Source organism: Dicentrarchus labrax, unplaced genomic scaffold (genome assembly GCF_905237075.1).
Source record: "Dicentrarchus labrax unplaced genomic scaffold, dlabrax2021, whole genome shotgun sequence".
NCBI classification, from domain to species: Eukaryota; Metazoa; Chordata; class Actinopteri; family Moronidae; genus Dicentrarchus; species Dicentrarchus labrax.
In genome coordinates this window covers 11993682-12014802 of record NW_026136702.1, presented here as the reverse complement: position 1 = coordinate 12014802, position 21121 = coordinate 11993682, and the positions used below count along the sequence as shown (strand labels likewise).

At 44.2% G+C, this 21121-nt stretch overlaps 1 protein-coding gene across 5 annotated transcripts in view; it reads right to left on the bottom strand.

Moving 5' to 3' along the window:
- The window catches only part of zmiz1a (zinc finger, MIZ-type containing 1a), a 98728-nt gene that overhangs the window by 26485 nt on the left and 51122 nt on the right, over positions 1–21121 (bottom strand). For all 5 annotated transcript variants that reach the window (XM_051426997.1, XM_051426952.1, XM_051426963.1 and 2 more), the window contains 3 exons: positions 6435–6543; positions 3665–3778; positions 912–1017 (listed from right to left, as the gene is read on the bottom strand). In XM_051426997.1, the coding sequence (XP_051282957.1) occupies positions 912–1017; positions 3665–3778; positions 6435–6503 (289 nt within the window). In that variant the 5' untranslated portion in view covers positions 6504–6543. The remainder of the gene's footprint in view (positions 1–911; positions 1018–3664; positions 3779–6434; positions 6544–21121) is intronic.

The window sequence follows — 21121 nt, the reverse complement described above, 5'->3', positions numbered from 1 at the left end:
CACTACTCCCACTTATGTAACTGCCACACAAAGGTTTATCTGTGTTCTGACTGGCTGGCTACGGCTTTGTCAGGTCTCTGTCAGGCAGAGTGAGTGGTCCAGCACACATCAGCGACACCTCCCCAGCCATCCATCTCTTTCTCTCTCTCCTCTCTCCCGCCTCTGCACATTTCACTTTGACAAATGTACAAGAACAGGCCGCTCCTGCAGGACTGTGGGAGGCGGGGAGGGGAGGTATGGATCGGAGGGGGGAAATTGGATTTGATAGATAAATGTCTGAGGGTAGCGTTACTGCTCGCTCTTGCTTCATATGTGTGTGCATGCAGACTGCACAAGTGTGGGGTTTGTGCACAAAGACTGTTGAGTAGACTATTTTTGAGAGGCTACCACCCGGACAGCTCATCTCAATAGCACATTAATGTTTAATGGGGACTAAAAATATCTGACATTATAATGCTCTATGGGCTTTTTGTGTGATGTCTGTGGTTGCAGCTGTTTGTTGAAATAAAAAAAAAAAAATCCGAACCACAGATTCATGGTAACTTTAACAGACACAGAAAGGAGCAGAATAATTTGCAAATTAAACTGTTTGTTGGTATAATCATGAGCTTCTCTGTGTCTTGCTAACAAAACATCCTAATAACCTTTATATAGTGCTCAAAACACAAAACAGCTACATTGTGCATTAATGTCCTGAGTCCAATAATGAAATGCTTCTGACTGGATCACGACTTTAAGCCATCCAGCGACATGTTTTTAATTGTTTTAATTTCATGAAAAAGTGAGTAATTGTAGCATGAAGAACAATGAGCATTCATTGTACCGTCCACTGTCTTGCAAGTCAACGGCAGTAAATGGGATGATGTATGAGCATGCATCTGGCGGCGTTTTAGTAAAGTGGTGGTTCTTACCTGCAGACTTGGGAGTGAATTTGTCCCTGTTGGCGGCACACACAGCCAGCAACCTGTAGCCCAGGTCTAAGTCATACCCCTGCTGAGCAGCGACGCGACTGACCACCTGAACAAAGCAACAGATTGTGAGTTTTTTAATAATACTTTTATCAGATCATCACTATAATAAACTGGGTGAAGAGCGCTTTCTTATGCAATACCACAAGATATTAATCTCTTACACGAGTAATGAATGCTAAATAAACCTTAAGCCATAGTTAAGGCATCTTAATCCTTTCACTTTCTCAATTGTGTTAATATTTTGAGCCTCAGCTATCATTTAACTTAATTTGTCTTCAGACAGCCTCACATACAATAAACACTCGCTCACAAGCACACACAGACACAGTGAGATTAATGTGGAGTCTGCAGTCTGGATTGCTCCACTGATCCACAGTCAGGATGAGTCTGATGACTGCATCAACCTCCAAGAGAGGTGAGGGAGCCAAACCACAGTCACTCTGCAGAACGAGCAGAGTCTCTGAAAGGTTATCCTCAGACAAGCCCGCTCTGGGCCTAAAGCGAACAGTTTGTCTCCTGACTAAAGGTTGCCGGTTCAATTACCCAAACAGAGCAGGAGAAATAATGGGTGAACAAAGGTTAAGAATCCTCGCTTTCCCTGAAAATTTGAGAAGAACCAGTACCCAGCTGTAAGAATTTAAATAATCCTTTTGTGTTAATGACTTCAAAAAGAGGTTGAACATTTATGGGACACGAAGCAGAAGCCTCCCGGACTCTAATATAATGGTAAAGGGGGAATGCTGAGTGACGTTAAACAGGACTCAGGAGACAGGGGTAAATCATTATTAGAAGAGAACCCCCTTTGCTTTTATCTGCTAACAGATGACTGCTCCTCTGCTCCCTCTGACCTCAAAACACACATTACCGTTAACAAGGTCAGCTGGGTAGCCTTTTAGGGAGCCAACATAACAGCTAGCAGTGATCATAAAGTGCCTTTGTCACAGGTAATATAGCTGCTTGAGCACTGATTGAAAAACTAAGGAAATGATATCAATAAATAACCTTTGTTTGATTGTTTTAATCAAGAGATGGCAACATACAATCCTTGAGTTGCAGTAAGTCGTGTTGCATTTATCTGAACCGTTTACGTGACATAAGGATGTCATTTCAGGGACAAATAATCTATGCAAACCAACCATATTATGCAAACGATGACAATTCTGACAAACCGTCAAAACGTGTTGTTGTCAATTGTTTAATTTCCTGTGTGAGTTAGTCTGCCCTTCAGTTTGCAGGCAGACAGCCAGCTACAGAGGCTAGCATAGATTCAACACAGATTTAACAGTGTTTCACCTCATAAGCCTTTTTCAACTTAATCTCCCTCTGAGGACGTACATCCAGGCCCATATTCCTGTCCATATAAAAACAGTGCTGTAAGAGGTGCTGGGGGGTTACTGGGGCTTTCGTATCTTTGTTTATCTATTTGCTGGTGAAAAAAAGGCTTCAGTTCCGTAGTTTATTTCTGCTTGTTGTTGAAACTGTTGAACTAAGTGGGCGATTTTTACAAAACTGTGAGACTAGAGGCAGAAATAATACAGATGTCTGCATACACTGACAATAAAGAAAGAAAATAAAGAAAGAAAGTCAAAAAATAGTCTTTAGGCATACGGAGCTAATAGTGCAGAACTGACAGCTCAGTTATGTCATATTTTATTGGCTCTGAAGCCGATACCAGAGATACCAGAGATCGGAGCATGACCTCCACATGTACAACATGCCAGAGGGAACAGACGTCTCCACATGAGGCACAAATCTCATACACCGTGGGCTATGATTAAAATAGATGCTCAGCCATCTTTAAATTTCAATTCAGCGATCTAATATATAACGAGCGAGGTAACTTCATGAAGGGAAAATCCCTGAAAGAATGCATGGACTTGTTGCACGCTGTAATTCTCCAGATAAGAGGCAGTTTGCTCTCCGAGTCTGATGAAACAATTTAGCTGATGGAAACCGCCCCATGCTGAGAGGGATCTCAGTGGTGGGCTCCATTGTATAGCTCTTTATCAGCCTTTAAGAGGCTTTTATTGTGATTTACACATTAATGAGCATTTATCTGTTTGCTCACGCTACCACTTCAGCTGGGGACAATGTTCCTTCAGTGTTTCAACGGCTGATCTGAGCGATAAACGTTAAATTCTCTGCTCCAAAGCCTCTTTCACACGTGTACGTAAGTGTGTGTGTGTGTGTGTGTGTGTGTGTGAGTATTTTTCACACACACCTGGTGGAGGCCAGCTCTCTGGCCTTGTGCCCAGATCGATGAATGGTAGCTGGTGAACTGAAAGGTGGTAGCCAGAGGTGGCTGGCTACCCACAGTCCTGTTCAAAGCTCTTTTTGTTGTGCATGTGTATGTGTGTGTGTTTGTGTGTGTGTAAAGCACAAAGTGGAGAGAAGCAGTGGGTGAAGGAGGACTTTAACCTGTGTCACTGGCCCCTGACGGCCTGAGCAGCTGCCTTGGATAACTGCTGGATACAAACCTGGGGAGACTATAGCCTGCTGTTTTTACTCAGATTTGTAGGGAAGAAAAGGTATAACCCGAATACAAAATGAACATGAGGCAAAAAAGCCTCAGAAGTGGACACATCAGCTCATGTTTTTTTTCCTAACCATCCAAAATCTAATTATTGTTTTGCTCATGTCTCCAAAAAAGTACCTGAAAAACCCAACAAAAACCATAATTAGTGTTTGCGTACCGTCAGACATCCCATGAGACTTTGCTCGAAAGGTCGCTGGAAGGCCCGGGGATCTCCACACCAGTCGAGCAGCTCTGTGGCTGCTGAGTGGAAGTTGGCCGGGTTCTGTAAGTGCTGTGCAAACACAGAGAAAGGAGACAGCCATTAGAAACAATGGGAAATAATGAGCGTTATTTTTTTCAGATTAAGTACAAATTGGAAAAACACTGAAACCAAATAGTTTTGCAGCCTTGCGCTCTCCCTCCAAACTGCCTTGATTTAATGTCTTCTGTTTCTGCACAACCCTGTGAGGACCTTGACTCCTTCCAATGTACGCCCACTCAGGGCTCTGCTGCATTGTGGGAAGAAGATCACACCCATATCAACAATGATGCCAGTGTTTCCTGTTAATCTCTCTTGGCAACACCCAGCCCTCACCCCCATGACCCACACAGCAACCAAATCTTTCCTTCCAATCCTCCTTCTCTCTCTTCCCCTCATTCATTGCCTGTTTTCAGAATGTAACAGAGCCTCGGCACCAGAAGTCCACTGGCCGGCTTGGCTGTTCACAAAGAAAACAACCTTGGTCCTGGCAGCTATGGGTGCAGACTCAATATGCGCCGTTGGTGTGTTGTCTAATCTCTTTCAGTCTCTGTCCGTCTCTCTCGCCTGTTCACTGAGGCCTGAAACAGTTGAGTCTTTTCTTCCCAGTGTCTGAAGGCTAGTCAGGCTGGCAGGACACAATAAGCGGTTTTAAAATTGGGCTCCCTTTCTTCACGGCTCAGGAGGTTAATAGCTCTGAAATGGCGCAGAGCTGCAGCTTGTTCAGTCGGCGAGATTGAGCCCACTTGAAAGCATTTATTATTCTCATCTGGGGCTGAAGCGTTTTGTTTTGTGTGTTCTTGCAGAGAAGGTAGGACCATTGTCTTTAGGGGGCAGCAGAGGTGAGCGTTTTTTGAAAGGGCAGCTTTTTTGGCAGTGTGTGACAAAAGGGCTCTTCGGTGCGAACATGTTATGCCCAGTACCCGCCTGCAGAGAAAATCTCTGAGAGCTTCCAATGATATCATGAGCTTCAAGAGAGGCCTTGAGTGACTCATCTTTTCTGATGTGAAGATTAGCCATTATAGAGTTAGCTGTGGACTCTCACAGGGGTTTGACTGAGGATGAAGAGAAAGCAGGGAGACTGAGAGAAAGTGAGAGATGCTCTTGTTGAGTGAGAGGGAGGAGAAGAGCCTGTTCTAGATGAGTGATATAATCTGGCATTATTGCTGCTTGATGGGAGGCGTATCAGCCTCCAGCGCGAGAGGAATCAGAACTAGCACAGCAGGGGCTGTCTGTCTAGATCTGAACTCACAGCTCCTCCTGCTGCAGCGCTTGCCACCGACTCTGCCTGACAACCTCGACTCTGGTGTGAGGGGGAGGACAGCGGAGGGAAACAGCTCTGCTGAGTTTTGGGAGCAGGACGGGGCCTGAGCTGCTCTTGTTGTTGTTGCTGTTCAGGGTTGGATGAGGACAAGAAAGGGGAGATGGGGGTGGGGGGCTGAGAAGCAGTGATGGGGTTTCAGCAGACAAAGACCCAGACGTTTGACAGACTGTCCCGACTGTGAGATGATGGACTGACTTACCCCCTTTTCAGGCCAGCCAAGGATCAGGCTGCTCAGTGCCTACCTGGCTGCATGAAAAACAGCATAACACCTGGCTCTCTGCCAGCGGCTTTCCCCAAACCAAAACAACACCCTGCTAGCAGAACCGCCACAAGCTCAGCTCACTGACTAACTTGCTGCCTTTGAAGTCTGGTTTACTATGAGTTCTATTACAGCCAGAGCCGAGGAGTATATAAACCAAGCTACAATTAGTGTATTTATTAAGCTAGATGTGTTAACTCAGGCTATTTAGGGCTTATCAGTGCCGCCTGAGAAAATAATTGAGGAGGCTTTGTGAAGTGAGTAGTGTCAGTTCCACCCCATTTTTACTCATTTGACGTCACGCACATCGCTACATGCAAAGTAGCAGAGCTGAGGCAATAAGAGCCTGTTTAGATAAAGGTTGTTATAGTGGGTGCTCAGGAGTTTAGGTGGAGGTGGGATGGGGGGAGGGGGCTTTAACAGCAGGCACAGAGAAAAGGAATATGTCACCTCATAATCGCAAGCTCAAAGCCCTATCATTCACTGATTCACTGTAAGCTATGGTGTCATATGGATGTTGGGAGATAGAAAGGATCACACCCACATGGCATAAACAAATAAGCCCACAGCCTGCCAGCCAGCCAGCCAGCCAGCCAGCCAGCCAGCCAGCCAGCCAGCCAGCCAGCGACTTCTTGTAGACTATTAATCACAGGCAGAGGCGGTAGCCCTGGGTTATGTCTGTCTGTTTGACTCCGTCTTTCTATCCGTATCTTTCTGTGAGGAGTCTCCTGAATGCTGGCAGTCAAGGAAGCATTTAAGCTAAACCACAACAAGGGCCAGCATACGTCAAGAGTCAGGAACGTGATGTAAGGGTGCACAGGACCAGGAAAGGGTTGGGGGGGGGGGTTGCTAGCGTCTTTGAAGTCTCTTCATGTGTTCACTGCCAGATTTGCCTCTCTCTCTCTCTATGACCCTGTGCAACATGATCTGTGTGACTGGAGCTAATGGCCAGAAAAACTGATGCCCATATAAGGTGCTGAAAGGAGAAAGGAGTGTAGGAGAGGAGAGGAAATGCAGATTCTTGTGTCTTTGCCTCTAGAATCCATGTCTCGCATAGTACGGAAGGAAGTTCAAGGAGGCTGCTACACATGAGGGTTTATACACACCTGTTTGATGCACAGCAGCCTGTCATTGGTCTGCTGGATGTGCCGGTCCATTGATGGTAACGTGTTCATCTTGATGTCTCTACCGGGACGCCATTAAAAGATCTTTATTCTGTAAAAACAGGAAGAAGAAGAGGGGGAGAGGTACATCTGTTAGAACAGGTTTTTGTCAGGTCACCCATGTGAGGAGTTTGTAGCCTGTGAAGTTCAAACAGCATTTTAGCAGCTTGACAAATTCTCAAACAGGGAAGGCAGCTTGTTTATACACTGACTCATCTAAGGGCTTGATCTGCCTCAAGCGCGTTTTTTTTCCAGCAAATGCATGAAACTGAGATATTACACAGCGGCACCAGTAACGACAGAAACATGACAAAACTGAAAGAAAACTTTATTACTTTATGTTACCTGTGGGAGGAAAATGTAACCGAGAAAGGACATCAACTGTTATCTCTCTTTAAAAAGAAGCACACCTCACAGTCAAGGTTATCAGTGTGGCATAGACACCTAATTTATGCCCACATCTAAACGCAGATAAGGTTCAGCTTCACAGCATCTCTTTCTTTGTGTGTATATCTTGTTCTGATCCAACAGTGAGCAGCAACAACAAGAACAATTTGAGCCCCCATGCTCACTACTCCGACCATCTCGGAGAAATGGGTTGAGGCTGGATTAATAGGTATTGTGCTGCTTTGCCAGCGAGGCCTCCGTCCCTCACCATCCCTCTGTGTTTATCTCCATCAGTGTTGGTCCGCCTCACATTCCTCCACACAAAAGGCGAACTGAGAAACCACAGGTGGGAGGGGGGGGGGCAGGGTTCTAGAAAGCTGCTCAGTACTGATAAAGGGTCCCCCAAGATCCCCTGCTGTGACAAACAGAGCGAGAGAACGAATGCGATGGAAGCATAGTGCTCAGCCAGGGAGTTTTCATGTGTAATGCTCAGTCTGGTGGGCTTATCTTAGAAAGAGTATTGCAAGTATGCACACTATTTTCTCGTCTCTTTCTCTCTTACACACACACAAACACACACACACACACAGACACACACAGACACACACACACACCTAAGAGCATGTAAACACAAAAGCTTGAATTCTTTACTTTGATTAAGCGTAAAGGTAAAACTTCAAAGGAACACCTTGAGAATAAGAGTGTATTACTAATCCTCTGAGCTTAAGCATTACCAGAGTAGAATTACCTGGAGTGCACTTGCACAAAGTCTTAAACATCAGCGGATACATTGCTGGCATGAGTAAGGGGGAATTCTGGAGCAAATGCGGTCAAACGGTGGGCAGCCAAATGTCTCTTGTCAGGTTACACGGACATGATGGTGCAGTGGTTGCTGACTGTCTGTGAAAAGTCCCTAAAAACCAGCCCTGCAGGGCACAAAGCCACCCTCACCGCACATAATCTGACCATAACTTTGGGTGGCCTAATTCTGCTGTGTCGTGTCTCCCAGCATCCAGCAGATGTCTCCCTCTCCTGCTGCTAACCAGCATGTCTCTTTCACAAACTACACCCGGAGCAAGTGGTCCAGAGAGGGCTCCTTTAAGCCCTGACAAGTGCTACAAATCCCCTTCAGCAGCCAGGCAGCTCCACGGACCGCTAACAGGGCACACTCCAGCCCAGTGCTGGCCGTCTGACCTTGTGGCTATTGATTAACTGTTTCTCCTCAGCTCCCCTTCCTGCTGTCCCAACACACCCACAGCCAAGACTGAAGAGAAAGGAGGAGGGTGGGAGGGGGTTGAGAAATCTGCCTTTTCTTTACTCAATAATCTCTTCTTTTTTCCCTCCTTTCCACTGTTGTGCTTTCACAAGGACCAACACACACACACGCACGCACACACACGCACACACACACACGTCCTCCCACAAACGGGCAGTGCTTTGTCAGTCGATGAAAAGACGGGCCCTCTGGTTCTGAAAGGAAAATGAGTGAGGTGGAAATGCAACTGGCCGGCCAGGCGGTGTTCAGTCGGTGGCGAACAGTGATAAGAAGTCAATCCACCTGACTGACTGACAGACTGACTGTCCAGGCTGATGACCACACCCCCCATTCAGGGGGAGAAATGTGTTGCATAACAGTGGAAACATTGTAGAATCACTCCTACTGCCCCACATCCTCACCCCTCCCTGTTTACTATCAAAATAAAACTGTAATCTGTCAACAGGAAGGCATACAAGTAGCAAAATGTTCTCACACATCTCTGCCTCTCCGTAGATTGACTGATTACAGCTGGACGAACAAAACTGGTAGCGTTGTGTGATTTTTCTCCTGTTTTCCAGATTTTTTAAGTTTCTGTTTTAGATTTTTTTGGGCTACTGCTGTAGTTATTTGAGCATGCACAAGCTGAAGACGGGGCAGCTTAATCTTTATTGTCTTCCAAACATCTTAATCAGCTCCACTCAGCACTGCTTACCAGAGGTGCAAAGCAAAGGATTACACATCCAATTATGCTGTGCATATTACAACCACCCTTTAAACAGCAGTGGGAGGATACTGCTATGAATCAGAGCAGAGTAACAAACCACAAATAATACTAACATCCAAGGGAGCTTCTGTTTCGTTATTTCAATGTCTTAAACACACACACACACACACACACACACACACAAACTCTCTCTCTCGCTCTCATTTTTTGTGTTGTCCCTCCTTCTCTCTTTCCTGGGCAAAACAAGCAGGGGGAAGCGGGGCAAGAAATAAGTGCTCAGAAACAAAAGCAAAGTAATATGAAAAGCACTGGAGTATGGCAGGAAGGGGGCAAGAAGGGCCAGGCTCAGTGGGGAAAAGAGACAGAGAAAGAAAAAGAGAGAGTGTTGAAATTATCTCTTCATTATCAGCACACACACACACACACACACACACACACACACACACACACACACACACTTATTCATGCGTGCACACTCACACGTAGCATATGATCACTCATAGCATGAGTGATTTCTCATTTCAGACAAATGACTACCACCTTTGTCAAGTGAAGCTTGCTTTGTGAGTGTGATCAGTCAGTGGGGGTTGCATGGAAGCGCTTACACAGGAGCTGACATTGCACTCCAATACTGGGTATTGTAAAGGAGCAGGGCTGGGCATTATGGTTGGAGTCAATATATCTCCAATTCCAGTATATTCCAGTATTTTCCCTTAACGTTTAGGATTTAGTAGCATCTAGTGGCTTACTTGCAGATTGCAACCAACTGAATACTGCTCGCCTTTCATGGGTGTAGGAGGAAATACAGCGGCGCAAAAGACCCAATCTGGAGCCAGTGTTTGGTCTCCATAAAAGAGGTCCTGCTCCCTTCATATGTAATAACTGCTCATTCTAAGGTAACAAAAACACAACGGTTCTTATTTTCAGGTGATTATACACTAATAAAAATATTCCCTATGAATATTATATTACATTTTTAATAGTTCCTCCTAAATGTTACACACTGTACCTTTACATTTAGCAATTTGAAGCAATTTATACGCATAAAACAATCTAAAAATGCAAATATGACTGAAATACACAAGGGTTAAGGAGAGCTGGCCAACAATATCCAACACCACAAAGGTATTAGAGTTGTATACAGGCAATCTAAAACACATTCAAAGTAGTCACAGAGGACATGCTGAGAATAGTATATATCTTTCTGAGGATTTGTTCAGTATTTGGCTGTGCAAGGGATCCCTGAGGTCAACAACACCTTGCAATTGGTTCTTGTCCTTTTGACGTAAACAATTCAATAAATGAAAAGGTTAATGCATAATAACAAACTCTTCATAGGTGGGGGACAAAAACGTCAATAGCTTATTTTGTTGGCTTTTAATTACATCTTGCTCAGAATAATATTTAGACAACAGAAATGTGTGAAATGATAAAATGACATGATCATGTCATCAGAATATGATCCTGCTGAAAATTGATAAACAATGATATCAAATTATAAGCTCTAGAAATAGTACAAGTCCTGTAGCCACATAAAAGCTTTGCCTCTGGAGGCGAACATGCTGTAGTTTTCTCTTAAAATGTATAAATGCATAATGTTGAAATTATTTAGTGGTTTGAAAGGGTTTCACAGGCCCTGGAAGAGGAAGGGATATATTCTGTGCGTTCAAGATTTTCAGTTTAAGTTAAATAATTATGGGTTTGTTTGCAATACTAAGGCACACAACACCTTTTGTGGTGTTTTAATGCCTAATCTTCTAGCCTCTCCTGTATGCAAAGTGTAGAGGGCAGTGCTCAACAATCTAAAAGGAGCAACTGGGTGAAGTTTGGCCAGAGATGATCTTCATTATTCAGCAACAGTCTGGAAAAGGAGAACATATAACTCTTGCTCTCTGGCCACAGTGGGAGATCTTCTGTCCTCCTCCTCCTCCTCCTCAGTTATGGCCACAGCTTTTCTTTCTTTCACTGCTATGTGCTTTTTGCTTCCCTTTTCTATAGCCCTCAGACATCATTAGAGCCACCCAGCATGCACACTCCTTTCCACCACCTTCCATTTTCCGTTCTATCATTTTCCTCTCCCCATCCCTCATATCTCAACCCTCCTGCCACTCTTCCTCCCACCCTCCCTCACACTCCTTCTCCTTCCTGGGGCCCCGTGCGGGAGCTGCCATAACAGGAGGTGGAATGGATTCATTTGCTCTAATGTGGTTTGGGCTGCAGCGTGGCACGGCACAGAGCGACACTTTCTCCCAGCGCACAGAGCTTCTCTCCCTCTCTGTCTGCAGTTCATGTGTTTTCAAACAGGCCAATCAACACCACTCAGCTGTGCTGGCCTCTCTCTCCCTCCAACAATCTCTGCTCTCAGTGTGTCTGTAAAAAGCCACCAGCCCTCTCTCACACACACTATTATCTCTAGTGGCAAACTCCCATAGCCAGACAGTCCCTTTTTGCTCCCATTGCCTTTATTTTCTCCACTCTGTCCTCAGCTTCTTCTCTTTTTTTTACAAACCGACTTCCAACATCTCTGTCTCTCTGCCTTGTTTTTGTTCTTTGCATTATTTTGCTAATCCTCTCCTCCACTAATCTCTCCTCCCTCTCATTTTCCCTCTCAGCAAAGCCAGCTACTGGTCATATCGCTCCCTCCGGCCTTTATAAAACTCAACCCTCTACACAGCATCATAACCACCAGCCTCTATAAAAATCTGAAATGACTTGTCCCTGGGGTGGAAAAAATAAACTCTAAATGTCGCTGTTTGTTTATCTTCTGTTTTAATGTGACAACCACAGGAGCACCGGGCAGCTATGCGACACCCAACACTGCAATGCAAACAGCTGTGATGTGGGGATATGTGAGCTGCTCTGTTGCTGTCTATAAATATGGAGCTTCAGTTGTGGAGTATTGCAGGTATGCGCCACAAGATACCCCCGGGAGCAGCCGATTATTTCACCACTCAATGTGTGAGATCAAAAAAAGAGCACTATGTACTAAGTGAGCACAGAGGTGCCCTCTCTTGGGATTGACAACGTTGTAAAACTTCCACATTACAATATTTAGCAGTGAATATGTCGATATTGGTATAGCAAGCAATATTTTGGGGTTGGTTTCTGCTTTTTCAAGATACTTACACACTTACACAGACTTAAACTGCACAGACAAGATATTAAGACTGCATCTGACAATAGTCTTAGTGTTACATATTTCTTCAAGTTTCTTGTTTTGTCTAACAGTCAGAAGTCTTTAAGGTATTAATTTCACAGTGATACAAAACAAAAAAAAAGAAACAAATCTTTCAAAATATTTTTTCTTGATTCATGACTCTTAATTGATAACTAAAACAGCTGTTTAGTTACATTTCTGTCGGTCAACTTATATTTCCCTCAGGAGTTGGTGGAGACCAAACACAGAGCTAAAAGGAGAGAGAAAATTGTATGTTCGCCTTGTTGCCAGAGACATGACTTCAAATGAAAGCTAATGTTGTTCTGTGTCTGCTGGATGTGTAAATAAGCAGCTGTTTACATGTCAATTTAATATGTCAGTCTTGTGTTTACATCTTGTTGCGCTCCCCCAAAGTGGTACAAAAGTTAGTTGGCAGGTTTGAGCTGGCAGTAAACTCCACCAGAACTGTTTGCCAGATTGTCAAAAAATTTGGAAAATCCTTCCCCCCACACCTTTCGGAGGGCGCTGTGTCCAAAAAGTTCTATAACTTTCCAAAACCGACAATCTGACATTGACTCCCACTTCATGCCATGATAGGCTAGCTTTATGTAGGTAAGAAGGGAACTATGAAATAAATCTCCTCTCTCAAGCACTCTTTCATTCTCGTGTGCAACACTATGAATGTCTTCCAGGACAGATGGTCTGAAAACGTGCGCTGACTTTTCACTCTGCCTACCGGTGCGGTCGCTTGAAAAAACAACACGTTGGATTTCTGACGTGGTCGGACAACACATTGTATGAACTAGTTCTGTTCAACCATAACACCCGGCCCTTAACCTCTAACACGTTATAACCGTAGTGAAAACACCAGATGATGCCATATCACATGCTGTATCACAGTACAATATTTGATGAAATATTATATATTCCTGAGGCTATTTCCCACTTTGCTGTACATTTGTGTGTGTGGGCCCACGTTGATGCATGAGCCCATGTTTTTGTTTTTATCATCTCAAGTGCATTAATAGGGAAAGGCCATCTATCTAACCATGAGATGCGAAATCAGGTCATCCATGAGCATAACGGAGCTTGAGCGTCACATGATGAATGAATGAACTCCTTATTCCATAGAATGTTCCAGTTGCTGAGGACTATAAATACCAGCTGGGGAAGATTGTATGTCCTGGCTACCACATAACGATTTTCCACTGTCATGAAAGGCAAGATTTCTATCACTCGTGATGCACAAGGGATGGAGCAAGTGTGTGAGTGTGTGAGTGGGGAGAACACAGTCCAATGTGTAGCCTTTATAACTGTACCAGGCCGTCATAGGACTGCCTGAAATACTGAGCCCTTTCACTGAAAGAGTGCATAAATCTGATAAGCTTTATTAAGTGGAATAACAGCAGTCTAGTACATTTTAAGAAGACTATGTGAGAAGAGATGACAGTGTATCTGAGGAGAGGAGAGGAGAGTAGGGGAGAGCGGAGGAGAGTGATTGACAGTGCAGTCTGACAGACTTGTGTAAAGCTAACCTTATGGGCCTGACTCCAGCAGAGCTGTTAGCTTACACACCGCCCCCTGTGACTGCTGAATGGGTAAACTGACAAATTCCATGTCCTTCGGTTTCACCGGCAAACTGCTGACCCAAATGCAATTAAACAACATCCACTGGGGTGAGTGTAACACATCAATGTACGGTAGCATATGAATGTGCATGTGATAGTCTATGTGAGCAGAGAGTGATGAAGTGTGTGCAGGAAAGAGAAACGGAGAGACAGGGGCAGAGAGTGAGACTTACAAAGAGTGAGTGTGATTCAATCTGCTCAGTAAGCCATGAAATGGTATTGGTGTCATTAGGGAGAGCAAAAATATATCTGTGCCAGTCTGCCCTCGACTCCCCTTGTCTTTGACACTCCAAAAGCACAATCCTTACTAAAAACGCAAGCAGCCCAGCCTCTCCGCACTGAACAAAACGTCCTAGAGCGCTGCAGCTCCTGCAGAACAACCTTTATTTCTCCCTCTGATCTTACATGGGACAAATGCAATTAGCCATTAACAAAAATATTCTTGAGCGAAATCAGTTTGAAATAATATTCACAGTGTAGCCAGTACAGTACAGAACGTGCCACTTATTGAAGGCCGCGCAACGAAAAAGTCATTAGACAGCTGGAATAAGAGCTGCTTTTAATAAAATAAACCTTTTCCAGCACATAAGTGCAGAAAGAAATCACAGCCTTGCTTATTCAGAAAACTGCTCAACAGCACAGAGCAATAACTAAATTCAACAAACAAAGGACACAGTCAGTGGATGGCTCATTATCTAAGAACTGAGGAAAGTAACTAAAGTATCAAAATTACAAACACAAAATTCAGGCTATTCAAAACTGCTGCTGAATCAACTCCAAACGGCATCATCGGATCACAGATCTTGTTTTGAGCGCTGAAAAATAAAAAGAGCATTTCCCAAAATTTCACAGCTGCCTGCATTCTAATTCCTCCCTGCATTTCTGTCATGTAACTAAGATATTCAAAACAGTACAGAATCCTTTTTTTCCACTACCCTGCCTTCAAGAGAGCGCCCCTTGAGTTGGAACAGAATAAGGCACTTGTTCAAGGGCACTAGAAGAAGACTGATGTTTGCTAGTACATGCAGCAGGTCCTCTCATAGAAAAACAGTCTGTGTGACCAGCGATGCAACAAATACAAACAAATCACGTTTTCAAGCTTTGCACGCTAAAATCCTTTGACAGTGGATTTTTACTGAACGGCTAAATAACCTTAGAGACAGCGAGACCTTCCTACACGTGTAGAGGGGAGAATGATGCACTCATTCATCTTGCTGTGTGTGTGTGTGTGAGTGTGTGTGTGTGTGTGTGTGTGTGTGTGTGTGTGTGTGTGTCAGAGTGAGGGTGTGAGTTGCAAAGAACACAAAACATCTGCTTGCTGTGAAAATGAAACAGCCTAATGGTGTACACAGAGCACCAGTTTCATTCACTGAAGGGACAATCCACACAGGTACTATTTGGCACAGTGAGTGCAGAAAACCAGCGTTGAAAGGCTAATGTGCTTCACTGCAGCTTTCACAAAACACTCTTTTAGTGCTACAAAGTACTCCACTAGTGTTTGTGTGTGCTTATTTGTGATCTCAAGCATCGTTACACAAAGTCCATCCTATCAGCTTATCTTCACACGTGCATGTGTGCGTAACATGTCGAAATTATGTTTGACATCGCAGGCAGATGCAGAAACACACATTTTTAAGCCTCAAGAGGCTTCAATGTGTGTATTTGCGGTCTGATTATGCTTCCTCTCTAAAATGTTATTCTGCCATAGCTCTGCTTGTGAGATCTGAGGTATGTAGAACGGAGTGCTGGAAGACGAGACAGACAAATAGATGGGAAGGGAGAGGGAGAGAGAAAAACACACATACAACATATTACATGTAGTGGGAGGCTGGGAGAGACGTGCAGGGAGAGATAGGGGGGAAATGGTTGCAGAGCAGGAGAGAGAAATGGTGAGAGGTCATCCCTGGGTAATTTGTTTTGGTCCACTCAGAGCGCAGACACACAGAGAGCAGGTAAACCAATTACAGTGTGACATGAATCACTAAGACTTACAGGCAGCCACGCAGCTGGCCGGCCAGCCAGCAAGACAGCCAGCCAGCCAGCCAGCCAGAGCAGCCAAGCAGCCGACCAAGTCTCTTTCCCTAAATGCTGGTCAATCACAAGCCATAGCCACCACTCCTCCCTTGACCATGATTGCACATCTGGACGCAACTGATGAGAGAAAAAACAAACATAATTTCCCCCCACAGCTTCAGTGCTGAGAGATCCTGTGAAGCTTGGACGGCTTTTTAACATTGATCTTCAATGGATCTGGATGTTCTTCTGAAGAAAAACACTTCACAGTGGCTGCTGGGAAACATTGTGGATTGACCCTAACAGGAAAACTGAATATGCAATGCCTTTCTACAAAAAACCCAGGACTTCTACGATGGCGTCATCTGCAATAAATCAAATCTAATCTGACAGCATGTGTTTTGGTTCTCTATCTCAATCCCATTTTCAAAACCATAAACAATAACGATTAATGTTACGGCTCCTTTGAAGAAGAACGAGGTTGGATGTCGGATCCCAATGGATGTCGAAGCCAAGCCAAATACTCCAGGGGGAGGTTATAAGTATTTACATGACAAAGACTTAAGCAATTACTTTAATTTCCTTAATCGCCCGATGGCTGTCAAAACGATGTTGTGTCAGGCCTCAGTCACATTAAAGCCACTGGCTATATAACAGAGACGCAGGAAACAACTTGTAAATAAACAATCATCTAGGTCCCTTCCTCCTAATCCTCGAGTTGATGCTAAACTGACAGGAGCGTCATGAAAATCCGCCCAGCATAGAAAGGGAAGAGAATGAAGTTGACAAGGAAAGGGATTGGACTGGATTAGATATCGCCTTGGCACTTGGTTTTATTTGATGTGGCCTTGGTGCCCGTTGTAGATTCAGGAGGGGTAAATATTTGATGAAGGGCGTTACGGTGTTGGGCTTGCTGCTGCTGTTGGGCTGTTCTAAGGGAGCAACTAATAAAGATGGCAGCAGGCAGGTTGTCGATCACCACTGGGGCGCTGGCTGAGCAGTAGAAGTGGCTGGAGAGCGGAGTGGAGCCTGTCGCGCCCCCCCCTCCCTTCAACGTGTTTACCAAAGCACCGGGTCTTCTAATGTTAGCTCAGTGGGCAAAGATAGCTCTTCCCTTGACTGTACATCAGTATGCACTCTCATGCATTTGCACACACACACACACACACACACACACAGCACCAGTGGGGCTGCAGTGAGACACAGTTGGAAGAGATTTCCTAAGATGTTAAATCTACCATCTTGCTGCCCCTTGAAATTAATAAGGGCCTCTGAACTGCTCTCTGAGAGCCACTAACTGGCCATTTGCACTGTCTGGCTCCACTGGAAAAGGCACTCCCTGCTTCCTCTCACAACCTCTTCGCTCTCTTCCTCCATTTTTTTTCTCTATCTTCTCTCCATCACACCCGCTGCTCTCTTTTTCCTCTCTCTATCTGTTTCACCCCACAATTTCCTATTTTTCTTCCCTCCATCTCTATTGTCTTCCTTCCATCTCCACCCTCTTCATCTCAGTCCCCTCTCCTCTCTTTCCACCAACCAGCACCCCCCCCCCTTCCTCTCCTGACTCCTTGTTCCCTCCCTCCCACCTCCTCCTCCTCTTTTCTCTCTCTCCATTCCTCTGGCCCTAAAACCAGCCCCTCGGCCGCCCGCTTGCGCTCACTCAGATGGCTGTTACCATGACAACCCTGTTCTTTCAGCTCTTGCAAAATAATGAAGACAATGTGTTTTCCATTTAGATGAGTTTTCTGGCGCAGCGGGGAGATATGGAGTGTCCATCTTGCCTCCTCTTTCACTGCGGAGGAAATGTAATAAAAAAAAGGGTTTCTAACCTCTCTCTCTCTCTCCCTCTGACACTCCTTCGCTCTGCCTCTCTCTCTCTCTACACACACACACACACACACACACACACACACACACGGGTTAGGGTGCTGTGTAAGCCAGATGGGTGGTAAAGTGAGCTCAGTGTTTTAACCACAGTGGAGAGAATAGCAGGCTAATTTAACAAAGCACATCATCTGCAACATTTTGTTACATCTGCAGTGTCATCTCAGTGTAAAAAGAAACTGATTGACAGGGAGAGATGAGACTTGATGACTGAAAAAAACTGCAGTGAAATCACAGTAGACAACTTGTCTGTGATAGATTACAGAGTCCTGCGCCCTGTTGTCAAATCCAAGCTCTGACAATGATAAACTGTGAACATTTCAAGTCTTATTTGGTGTTTTTGGGACTTATCGATGATATTTTCGCAGCACAATGCTCCAGTGCGGGAATAAATGCCATGACAACTAAAATTAATGGAAAGAGCTTTCTTTCTTTCTCTCGCGGGTGTGGATTTATTAACTTGCACAGCACATGAGGGGAACTGCAATCCAACCACTTGTTAAGGGCTGAAAAGTAACATTTTACGCTGCTCTGAGAGGTAATTCAGTTGCAACTTCCTGGCATTTTTACCCAGGGGTTCAACGTAAACAAGCAAATCTTGTTTTTTATTACTTTATTTCTAATGACAGCTGTGCTGCAATAAAAAGCTTTGAATGTAGGGAAAAATAGTAGGCTTTTCATGAGCCTTGAAAATTGCTCTCTCTGTCAGTACCAACAACTTACAGTAACTGTCAGTTAAAACTGAAATGCTGAATAAATAGAGAGGTTTGGTCTCTAGTTCCTAGTTCTTTGTGTTCATATACACAGTTAAGACTGCAAAGTCTTAAAAATAACATGCCTACATTTAAAAGTTGAGGCAGCTGATCTGCATAGGTCAGGACTTGGTTTTCTGGATTGCACTCTCTGGCATACTGTATGCTCCTTTGGGAAAATATATAGCCTTCTGCCAGAGAAAGAGAAGAGTTACATATGAGAGAAATAGAGAGAGGGAGCAGTATAATATGTGTATGTCTGCGTGTTTACAGTGGAAATAGTGAGTCTGGGACATTTTCTTTGGGTCTCTTTTCCAGTGTTTATGGAGAGCGGTGAGGAACAACACTTCCTGAGAGGAAAGCCAGCTTTCCGAGCCCAAACCCTCTTCCAAGCCCCGCAGACGGGGAACGCTCTGTCTCCAATTTATGTTTTCCACCCAGTGCCGCGTAAACACGAGTGTAGAAAAACTGGTATGCGTGTGCATGTGCATGGGTGTGTTTCAGATAATACACACACACACACACACACACACACACACACACACACACACACACACACACACACACACACACACACACACACACAAGACAAAGGCGGGCAGGCAGACTAATCACAGACAAATGAGCCAAAACATCTCAGAGCACAGTGATAGCTCAGCGCTCCCAGTGTTTACAAGCTGTAACAGACCTTTCGCATGAAGAAGCTGCTACAAGAAGATGACACAAAGAGGGTCAAGCTCCATCTAAAACACATTCCACTGACCTCCTCCTACTCCTCTCTCAAGCTTTCTCTCTCTGCGGCGTGTCACTGATGACATGAGGGATTTAAAAAGAAAGCTGGAAGGAGACTCCCTCCTACTCTCCTTACTGTCTCTCTACCTGCCGGCCGCCTTCCGCTCGTTCTTAATTACATCCAGATCAGACTATTAATGAAGTCAGTCTGATTTTAACAACACCTACAGGGAGCGAAGGAGGGCTTTCCTCAGCCAGCGAACATATCAAATCAAATCTGGCTCCAGGCCTTGACAGACTTTGTGTGAAGTAAAATGACAAAGTAGCAAAGTAAGGCTTTAGTATTTTTTCACTTTTGATTAATCTATTAATTTTTGTTTCTGGAATAAAAGAGTACTTTACACAGGACATTATAGTCTTCATAACTCAAAAATAACCAATTGTAATATATAATGATATGAAACTGAGAAAAGCAGCACATTCTCACCATTCAGAAACCATTGAATGTTTGGCATTTTTGACAAATTACTAAAATGATTAATCGATTATCAAAATTGCAGTTGATTATTTTTCTCTCTACTGGCTGATTGATTAATAGGCTCTGGCCAGCTGAGCGAGTTCCTTGGCCATTTGTGTGAAGGTGTCAGCTCTGCTGTTTGAAGTGGTGACAACTCGCCATGTGTGCTGAGGTATATGTTTAAAGAAACCTAATCAGCTACAGTAATGGCGTCATATTGCCTTCTTTTCGTACACTGTTTACTTGCCTGCTGTGAGGTAAAACTACCCGCATTTGATCCTCAAAGGGTACATCACAAGCTATGCACATACAAACTTGTGTACAAATACAAGGTGGGGGTTGTATATTATATGTATACAGTGATGGCAGCCTTTTGATGAGCAGGTTGCCTGTATGGGGGCTTTAAAGTCCTCCAGTGATGCAGTCGCTTCCTACATGCATCCATATTTGATGTACAGCATGTGGCGGGAAACAGCTCCAGGCGCTCTGATCTTCTCAAGACACTCCTGTCAAAAAGCAACATGGCGCAGCGTGTGGCGTCACAATATCATATATATATTTACACATATGAGCACATGTGTGTGGGTTTTTGTCTGTGTGTTTACTCAAATGACTGTAATACCATTGTCCACTGCCACCTGCAGAGCACAGCAGCATTAGCAACCCCCCCCCACACACACACAAATCCCAACAGATCAAAACACTGCACTCCATCAAATCCAGTGAAAAGCCTGTTTACCGATGATCTGGTGTGAAGACAACAGGCGGCTGGACTGGGAGAAAGAGAGAAAGGGAGAAAGGGAGAGAGTGAGAGAGGTGAGGGGTGAGAGTGGTTGAGGGAGTGAGGCAATCGGGGAGTGGCCGACTGCAGGGGCTTTTATTATCAGCCATTGTAAAGGAGCTAGGTGGGATAATTGGTCTCCTAAGCTCAATGCGCAGCATGCATTTTTAATGAGCCCACACTGTTGCTCATTTAATATATAGGCAAGAGATTGAAGATAAGGAAGGAATGCCGTGAAATACTGATGTTTATAGAGAAGAGTGGGCTGGGGGAGAGATAGAGATGTTTAATTATTCCTCTGTTTGGGCTTCTGTTGTTAATGTTATTAGTAGTTTGTTGCATAATTGCTGTATTAATGTCTTCTCGTGGCAGAAATAGTTTTCCTAGATGTGTAAACTGAGAGGGATACACAGTACTGTAAGTGCAGATTTGTGTGCATGTAAATCCTTAGTATGATAACTTAAGACTTTTTTCAAGATATTCATCTTATATGCTGTATATGATAGCTGTACGGACAGAAAGTACTATAGTTGAGCTTTTGTGTTACGCATTTGTTGCATGATTCACTATGTCTCCTGCTTTTGTTTGTCCAAATGAATGATTCTAGTAGCAATTAAAAACTAGTGTTGATGGTTGGGAGCATCATGGTGATTATTTCATATGTGATGTTAGATGCCCTGATATACTGTAAGTATACACTTATTGTAAAAAAATATCCTCATAAATATTGTGATATTGAGTTTAGGGCTGCATTTTCATTATTGATTAATCTGAGGATTATTGTTTGAATAAATACA